At 51.4% G+C, this 9,799-nt stretch overlaps 2 protein-coding genes across 2 annotated transcripts in view; one reads left to right on the top strand and one right to left on the bottom strand.

The window, feature by feature from the left end:
* Positions 1-717, bottom strand: part of KCNK7 (potassium two pore domain channel subfamily K member 7) — a 2,480-nt gene extending 1,763 nt beyond the window's left edge. Inside the window, exon 1 of the mRNA XM_034777512.1 lies at positions 85-717. Coding sequence (XP_034633403.1) covers positions 85-409 — 325 coding nt within the window. The 5' untranslated portion in view covers positions 410-717. The remainder of the gene's footprint in view (positions 1-84) is intronic.
* A 2,578-nt stretch (positions 718-3,295) lies between these two features.
* LOC117879758 (insulinoma-associated protein 1-like) lies at positions 3,296-6,029 on the top strand. Its single transcript, XM_034775022.1, has one exon. The coding sequence runs from the start codon at positions 4,664-4,666 to the stop codon at positions 5,456-5,458; it is 795 nt and encodes a 264-aa protein (XP_034630913.1). The 5' UTR covers positions 3,296-4,663; the 3' UTR covers positions 5,459-6,029.
* The last annotated feature ends 3,770 nt before the right edge of the window (positions 6,030-9,799 follow it).

Below are 9,799 nucleotides of genomic sequence, written 5' to 3'. Positions count from 1 at the left end.
CCCCCCCCCCCGCCAGTGCCCCTCACTCCCAACCCGCAGCCCCCCCACCCTCCCAGCTGCCAGTTCCCCCCGCCCCGCCCCTACCCGTGGTGGTGAGGACACTGGCGGAGAAGAACAGCGCGGAGCTGAAGTCCCAGTTCTCGTCGTCGGAGACGTTGCCCAGCGCGGAGATCCCGTAGCTATCGGCGTCCAGCACCCGCTCCAGCAGCCGCTCCAGGCCGGGCTCCGACAGGCAGCTCTGGTGCTGGCGCACGAAGCCGGCCCTGGCGCTCCGCAGCGCCTCCCGGAGCCCGGCCTCCTGCGGCGCCTCGACGCCCACGAAGACGGCGGTGCCCAGCAGCAGGAAGAGCCCATAGGAGCCCAGCAGCAGCCAGTAGCGCCAGGACTGGGGCACCGCGGGCAGCTCCATGGGGCCAGCCGGGCCGGGCACGGGGGACTGGGGCAGCGGCCAGGGCCGGGCTGCTGCTTCCTGGCCGGGCCACACCTGCCGCAGGTGGAGCTGGCTGGGCCCCGGGCCAGGCAGGTGCAGCCGGTTCCTGGTGCTGCTGAGCTGGGGGTGTTAACCCTTCCGGCGCCGGCCTGGCCCGGATCTGGCCCGGGAGTCCAGCTCGGCTCCCCCAGGGCTCTGCGGAAACCCGCAGAATGGACCCTGCAGTAGAATCGACTCCCTCAGCCGTGCGCAGGGAGGGCCCTGAACCCGGAGAAACAGCCCAGTGGGGAGGGTGCGAGGCTGGGAGCCAGGACTGGGCTCTATCCTAGGGAGGGGAGTGGGGGTCTAGTGGTTAGAGCAGGCGGTTGAGAGCCAGGACACCAGGGTTCTACTCCTAGCTCTGCTGCTGACCTTGGACAAGTCTCTTCCCCACATAGTGCCTCAGTTTCTTCTCCCATCCTGTGTCTAATCAGAGCGCGAGTTGTACAGGACAGAGGCTGTTTCTCCCTGTGGATCTCTGCAGCAATGGGGGCCCCAATTTCTGCCAGGTGCTGCACAGACCCACAGGGAGAGGCAGACCCTGACTTGAACAATCCCAGTCAGATTAGACAAAGACAGGATCATTCCCTATTTTACCGATGGGTAGGGTTGCCAGCCCTACCAGAATTGGCATTGGCATCGATCTTCCGGTAACTATTGAAAGCAATCCGGAGATTTTAATAGATACGGTACAATTAATGACATTACATCATGTTGGGGGGAGGGGAAATCTCCCGGAATAGCTTCAGTCAGAATTGGCAACCCTGCAGATGGGGGAAACTGTGGTGCAGGGGAGACGCAGGGACCCACCCATGATCCTGCATGGCATCTGCAGCAGAGATGGGATGTGAACCCAGATGTGCTGATGCAGCCCCCCCCCCCCCAATCACAAAACCCTTCTCCCCTCCCCCATTACAGGCAAGGTTCTTCTGCACAAAATATCCAGCAAATCTCAGAGATCCCAGCGTACAAAGGGTTAACCCCTGAGCGCTCCAAAGCGGGTGGGGAGGACTGACTGGGGGAGGGAGGGTCTGCTCCCAGCAGCTGCATGGGAGTGACAGGAGGTCAGGGCAGGCATGTGTCTGGCTAGGCTATTGAAAGTGGCTGGGATTGGGGAGGGGGGTCAGGGGGGCATGAAGCCGCCCTCCGCCCCCAGGGACTGGAAGTGTGTGTGGGTATACAATTGAAACCAACAGTGACCCCCTACACACACACATACCAGCTGGGATCTTTTGCAATAATCGTTGGCAAAGCAGCTGGTCTCTTTGGGCAGCTGTTCAATGGGGAAGACCAGCACTCCAGGGGCAAAATGAATGGGTGCAGGGATCTCATTCTGTCTCCTAGAGCAGCCATGCCCCTCCCCTGCCCCCAGGGCCATTGCCCCACACCAGGGACCTCTGGTCACACGCAGAGGCCACTTGTGCAGACAGAAAGAGTGTGGCCAAGCTGTGAGCATTCACAGGTGTTTTGCACCAGGCCTGGGGTGATCAGACCAATGGGCCCATCTAGCCCGGTATCGTGGCTGCTGGATTCAGAAACCTGGCAGCTCTGGGATAATTTAGCCCCACGTAAAGGTTCTGCCAGATTCCAGGAAACTGAGGCATGGTTCTCTGTTGCTGAAGCTTAGACCCCAACCAAAACTGTGGGAAACTGAAGTATAGTTCAGTATTGCTGTAGCTAAAATCTCAGCCAAAGCCCAGGACTGGAGGAACCTTTTCCTAGGGACAAATTATCCCATAGCTGAGGGGGTTTTAAGCCAGCCACAGGACCGGGCTAGATGGAACCACTGATTATTTTTTACCTCATCTAACTCTGGATATGGTGGCTATATCCCCCCCCCCCCCCTTTTTTTTTTTTTTTTTTTTTTGTAATAAGGCTGAATGGAAATCTAGTTGCAATGAGTCCCACAGGCAAAAGGTGTATGTTTTGGCAGGTGGGAGGATTTCTCACAGGGCAGTGCAGAAACAAGAGGTGAAGATTAATAGGATAATTATGAACCAATAATGAACTGAGAATGAGGAAATGATCCCTCCGTGGAATGCTGTGCTGGAGAATCCAGATATGAAGTAACAAGGAACTGAAAGAATATTGTAATGAAGTAAATACAATAACAACCACACAATATTGTTAATTAATATAATTAAATAATTAATCAAGATATTAATAAAATTTGATTAAATTATTAACCCATGACAAATCATACATAATACAATTTACACATAAATATAATTAAACAAAGAATGAATATAACAGTAAAATAGTACATAAAAACATTATTAACAAAATAAACAATGATAGTCTCAATTACTAGTTATAAAATTAATGAAATACATTGATACTATTTTGCAATCAAGTTAATCATAAAATAAAGCTATTTTATTAATTATAATAATGTTATATTAACAAAATTATATTAAAATATAGCAAACACAAACAAAATAGAACATTAAAACATAATAAAATACAACAACATTAAATGATAAGCCAACAATAAAATAATGTTAATATTTAATAATTATAAAATGTATAATATAAATTTATAATTATTGCTATAAAATTAATACAATAAAATAATCATACCAATTAAATATATCAATAAATATAATCAATGAAAGAAAAACACTACTAATAAAATATAAGTAATTAATTATAAAACAATATAATAATCAGATAAAATTAAATGATAAAATTGAATGAAATATAATGCACAATATAATCAATAAAATAACAAAAATAATTAATCCATGATCGCAATAGTTAATAAAATGTGATATATACAAGAATAAAATCAATAAGATATATTTTAAAATCAGTTAATGAAATAAATAAGAAACATTAACTACAACAGGGAAAGCAATAGAAAATATGTGAAAAAATAAAAATGAAATTAACCCAATAAAAAGGAAATGCATAATAAGAAGAAACAAAATAGAGGAGGACACACGTCATAAAATGGAGAGAGAATACATTTTTAAAAAGTCAGTAAAGACAAATTTAATGTTAAGAAACCATAAACAATTCATAAGTATAACAAAGAGCTCATACAGTGTACATTTAAAAATAAATTATTAATGTAAAACATGATGACAAACAGTACTAATATGACTGACTGTGTGGATGAATAAATTACAACACATAGATACTAGACTGCAGGGGAGAAGCCTACACCCCGGTTTGGGGTTGTGTGGGGGAGACTGTAGGGGGATGATTCTGCACTCAGAGTGTCCAGAGGAAATAAACCTTAAGGGGCGATCCTGCCGTGCAGGCTGTGGGGGCTGGGTGGAACCTGGGTTTGATACAACCCTGATATATACGCCCCCACGCCTGCCTGCCTGATCCCCTTTAGCAACGGAACCAGACCTCCCTCCTTCCCCTGTGCATCTCAGGGGTGCAGTGAAGGGTTAATTCCTCCCCTCCACCCTGCTCTTGCCCCACAGCCCAGCTCCAGTGTGAATTCTCTGTCTGGGGGATGACTCATTGGAACCCCCCCCCAGCACGTGCTGTGCCTATAATGGGGGTTCTTTTGTGTCTGGTGCAGGCAGGGATCACGTGTGGGGGCACCTGCCATCTGCCACTGCCCCCCACTCCCTGGGGACCCCCTAACCCTGCTGCCAGCCCCACGGCCATTGGCTTCCCCAGCCCAACCATCTGGAGCTGTGGGGCTGCACAATAGGGGCGGGGGCTTTATATACAGGGCTGGGGCATATAGGATGCACAGACTGAAGGGAGTGGGGACAGCGCTGAGGTCCAGTCAGGCTGAGGAAGACCCCAGAACTGGCACAAAGGCTGGACAGATCAAAGGAGCCCCAGAACCAGCACTGAGGTGTGGACGGACTGAGGGAGCCACTAGAATCAGCACCGAGGTGCGGACGGGCCGACGGAGCCCCCAGAACTGGCACTGTGGTGCGGACGGGGCACTGAGGTGCAGACAGGCCGAGGGAGCCCCCAGAACCAGCACCGAGGTGTGGATGGGCCGAGGAAGCCCCCAGAACCGGTACTGAGGTGCAGACGGGCCAAGGGAGCCACCAGAACCAGCACTGAGGTGTGGACAGGCTGAGGGAGTCCCCAGAACGAAGGGCGAGGCCGGCTGTGAGAGCCCCCAGGGCTGACAACAGTGAAGTTCTTACAGGCTGAGGGAGCCCCCAGACCTGGCACCAAAATCCAGACAGGTCAAGCGAGCCCCCAGCACCCACAATGCCCCGCGGTTTCCTGGTGAAGAGAACCCATAAGGCAGGCCCAGCCTCCTACCGGATCCGAGTCCCCTCAGCTGAGCCTCTTGGTACCAACCCCTGGCCTCCAGGCTGCCCCACACCACTGCCCCCCACCCAGGGGAGCCCCCATGGTGCAAGCCGGACTCCAACATCCTGCTCCCTGCCCCAGAATCCCCTGCTGCCGGCAGCCTCCCCCTCCTCCTCGAGGTGGGGAGCCATTGTGTGCCAGCTGTGCCGCCAGGCCTACGGCGACCCGCCCTCGCTGGCCCGGCATGGCTGCTCAGGCCTGGTCCGCGTGGAGTACCGCTGCCCTCAGTGCCCCAAGGCCTTCGGCTGCCCAGCCAATCTGGCCTCCCACCGGCGCTGGCACAAACCCCGCGGGCAGGGGGCAGCCAAGGAGAACCAGAGTCCTGAGCCGGGCACTGGGCCCAACTCCCAACGGGCTGACTTCGGCTGCGCCCACTGCTCCAGGCAGTTCCGGCGCCGCAGTGACCTGCACAGACACCTGCAGCTACACCAGGCCGGGCCAGGGCTGAGCCAGAGTCAGCATCTCCATGGCAACCGCCTCCCAATCCCCCTCTGCTTGCCAAAGGAGGGGGCTCTGGGCCTAGCTGTTAGCTCCCAGCCCTGTCCACTCGAGGTGGTTGTCTCCACCAGCCTTTCCCGGGGCAAGGGAGGTCTGATCAGCCCCCGCAGTGAAGCTCTGGGCTCCCCCCCAGCAGCTCTGTCGGTGTCCCTCAATCCCGACTCCCAGCTCTACCAATGCCCTCAATCCTGACCCACAGCCCCCTGCTATCCCAGTCCTGGGCTCTGTGCCTCCCCCCACAGCCCCAGCTCTGTTAGGGCCCCTCAATCCCAACCCACAGCTCTCATTCCCCGCCCCGCTCTAGGAGTGCCCCATAATCCTATTTATTGTGTAACAGAGATTTTATCATGAAGATCTGATAGCAACAAAGAACTGTTTTCAAAGAAGAAAACTGCTCAGGTCAGGCTGGCCCAGACCCCACCTTCCCTGAATCCTGAGCACTGGTGTCAGATGTGCACTGGACAGACTCACGGACTGGGCGGATCTGGAGCAGACAGACCCCCTGTGGCTTTGCTCTTCTGAAAAACTGAGACATTTGCCTTGAAGATCCAGCACTGCGGGGAAGGTTTTTGATTTGCAACAACTGTCCTCCTCCTGCATGGATTCGTGGCCGCTCACAGGCAGAGGCCCACGCCAGCACCACCCAGGCCCAAGGCTCAGTGTGGCACAGGAGCAGAGCTACGCTGCCATGGTATGACTGGGCACTGCTTAGGAAGGCAGCTCTGTCTATGCCTAGGGGAGGGCATGTCTATTAACAGAAGAGTTTGGGGTGAGGTTATTGTGGGGGCGAGGCAGTGGGTGTGTCCACATGGGAGGAGTTTGTCTGAACTGTGTATCTGGGTGGGGGGGGTGTTTTGTGTCACTTTGTGGGGTGGGGTTGTCTAGTGTCTGTGAGTATCTGTGGACACATCTCACAATGCTGTTGTGGTTCTGATCTGATGGGCCCAATAATGGCATGTTTTTGTATGCAACCAGCCCCCCCCTTCCAGTCTCCACAGCTGGCCTGGCACTAACCACCCCCACCCTGTGCCAGCTGCTTCTGACATTGTGACATGTCATAAATGCAACAAAGATAAATAAACTCTGCTCCCCAATTCCCAGGTGTCTCCCGCCCCAACCCAGCACGGGCACCACACAATGGGGAACATGCCCCAGAGGAGTCTCCACAGATCCTGACCAAGATTGAGGCCCCATCATGCCAGGTGCTGCCCCGAGATCAAGGGCACCCTGTTGTGAGGGGCACTGCACAGACCCCCAACCGTGATTGAGGCCCCATGTTGAGCCAGTGCTGCAGACCTCAACCAAGATCAGGGCCCCCCCTCAGGGTGGGTACTGCACAGAACCCAACCAAGATCAGGCCCCTGTCATGCTGGGTGCTGCACAGACACACAATGAGAAACAGTCCCTGCCCCACAGAGCTCACAGGCTAAACAAATGAAATCCAGGAGTCTGGGCTCCCAGCCCAGTGCCTTACCCCTGTACAATACTGCCTCCTGGCTCTACATGTTACATCAAACACCTGACCAATCACTCTCCAAACTCAGGACTCTTCAGAGATGGGTTCCTGCACTCCGAAAAATTAATGTTCCCCCATAGTAGGGGTCTACTATAGACCATTAACGCAGAAGGGGGAGGAGTTCCATGAGGCAGTTCTAGAACAAACACCAGCAACGGCCAAGACATGAGACCTGGGTAGGAATGGGAGACTTTAGCTCAGGGGTTCTCAAACGGGATCAGGACCTCTCAGGGGGTCACGAGATTATTACATGGGGGGTCGTGAGCTGTCAGCTGCCACCCCAAACCCCACTTTGCCTCCAGCATTTATAATGGTGTTAAATATATTAAAAAGTGTTTTTAATTTATAATGGGGGTCGCACTCAGAGGCTTGCTGTGTGAAAGGGGTCACCAGTACAAAAGTTTGAGAACCACTGCTTTAGCTGCCCAGACAGCTGTTGAAAAAGTAATGCAGCAAAGCACAAAATGGGGCAATAAATTATTGGAACGTGTTGGGGACAATGTCTTGTTTCAGAAGGTGGAGGAAGTAACTCACCCCTGGAGACGGGATTGTGACCAGTGGGAGGGATCACTTGCAAATCTGGGTGAAAGCGATTCTGAAATACCATTTCATGACTCTAAGGAAAGGAAGGAGTCAGAGCAGCAGAATCAGGACAACGGGCTTCAAAAAAGCCGACTTCAACAAACTCAGAACTAGGAGCTAAGGTCCCAGGGGAAGAAAATTGAAGGGAAACAGCAGTTCAGGAGAGTTGGGAGTTTCTCAAAGAGACGAAGGTAAAGGCACAACAGCAAACTAGTCTGATGCGAAGCAAAGACAGGAAGAATAGTGAAAGGCCAACGTGGCTCCATCAGGAGCTCTTTAATGACCTGAAAATCAAAAGGGAATCCGACAAAAAGTGGAAACGTGGGTGAATTGCTAAGAATTAGTACAAAAGACTGGCACCCGCAGGCAGGGACAAAAGCAGAAAGGCTAAGGCACAGAATGAGTTACTCCTAGCAAGGGACACAAATAAGGCCTTGTGTAAATCAGGCATTCACAGAAACAGTGAAATTAGTCCAAGATAGTGGAGTTTCCAGAAGCGGGGAGGCAGAAGCAGGGCTGTTGAAAAAATCATGGTATTGGGCTAATTTGGCTGCTCGTGGGGGAGTAAGGGCAGGGACTGGGGCTCAGATTGCTCCATCCTCAGCTCTGGCCCAAGCTGTCGCTGTTGTTTCCTATCTGGTCAGCCAGCAGAGAGGCGGGGCGTAGCGCTGCCAATGTGGAGCCCTGGCTGGCCTGACCTATAGTGGCCCCTGGAAGACTTGGGGAGAGACACTGCAGCACCAGCTGGCAAGGAGGAGAGATTGGGATCTACCACTTGGAGCAGGAGCAGGGGTGTGAGGGGGTCCTCCCCTGGCAGGGGGATCTTGGTGTGAGGGGGCCCTGCCCTGGCACGGGGATCAGGGTGGGGGGATGGAATAGACCCCCCTTTCACACAACTGATCATGCTCCAAGCAGCAGAACCTGGTCTCACCCTGATCCCCCCTGCCAGGACATGGCCCCTCACACATCCCCGATTCTCCCAGCAGGGCAGGGCCCTCTCTCCCATCCCTGCCCCAGGCCAGATTGCCAGCATCATGAGGTGAGACATTCCCCCAGCCCACCACCTCACTACTCCCTGGGGTTGGACCGACCTGCCACCTCCACGTCCCTCTCTGGAATGGGACCAGCCTGCAAACCCCACAGGAGCATATGAGGCTTCAGTGGGGAGCTGGAAGTGGATATGTTTGTTTCCGCCTCCCAGCTGTTGGAAGAAATACAGCAGTGTGGGGATGCAGAGACTTGGCAGCTGTGCATATTGCATGAAATTCAAACTCTCACCCATGACCCTGTTGTGATTTAAAAAAACAACCTCCAAGCAATGCAATTTTTGCAGGGCCTTAGACATAAAAGGCAATAAGAAGAGGTTCTATCAACACATTGGGAGCAAGAGAAAGACGGAGAGTGTAGGCCCACTACTTAGTGGGGAAGGAGAGCTAATAACAGATGACATCAAAAAGGCTGAGGTCTTTACTCCCTGTTTTGCTTCAGTCTTCACTAAAAAGGTTAATGGTGACCAGATACTCAGTACAATTAATGTTAACAAAAGGGGGAAGGAACGCAGGCCAAAATAAGGAAGAGCAGGTTAAAGAATATTTAGCTAAAGTAGATCTATTCAAGTTGGCAGGACCTATGGAATTCACTCTCAGATACTTAAGGCACTAGCGGAAGCAATCTTGGAATCACTAATCTTTGAGAGCTCATGGAGAATGGGTGAGGTCCCAAAGGACTGGCGAAGGGCAAACATAGTATCTATCTCTACAAAGGGGAACAAAGAGGAACCGGGGATTATAGACCAGGCAACCTAACTTCAATACCTGGAAAGATACTGGAACAAATTATTAAATAATTGGTTTGTAAGTACTAGAGGATAACAGGGTTATAAGGAATAGCCAGCATGGGTTTGTCAAGAACAAATCATGCCAAAGCAACCAAATTTCCTTCTTTGACAGGGTTACTGGCCTAGAGTGGATAGTAGGGAAGTTGTAGATGTGATATATCTTCATTTTATGAAGGCTTTTGACACAGTCTCACGTGAGATTCTCATAAGAAGACTAGGGAAATGTGGTCTAGATGAAATTGCTATAAGGTGGATGCCATGGTTCTCTTTCAGACTGGGAGGATGAATCTAGTGGGGTCCTGCATTGGGTCAGTTCTGTGTCTGGTACTATTCAGTGTTTTCATTAATGACCTGGATAACGGAGTGGAGAGTATGGCTGTAAAATGTGTGGATGATAACAAGCTGGGAAGGGTTGCAAGCACTTTGGAAGACAAAATTAGAATTCAAAATGAGCTTGACAAATTGGAGAATTGGTCTGAAATCAACAAGATGAAATTCAATAAAGACAAGTGTAAAGGACTGCACTGAGGAAGGAAAAATCAAATGCGCAACTACAGAACGGTGAATAACTGGCTAGGTGGCAATACTGTTGAACAGG

Source organism: Trachemys scripta, chromosome 7, assembly GCF_013100865.1.
Source record: "Trachemys scripta elegans isolate TJP31775 chromosome 7, CAS_Tse_1.0, whole genome shotgun sequence".
NCBI classification, from domain to species: Eukaryota; Metazoa; Chordata; order Testudines; family Emydidae; genus Trachemys; species Trachemys scripta.
This window is presented reverse-complemented; position numbering and strand designations above follow the sequence as displayed.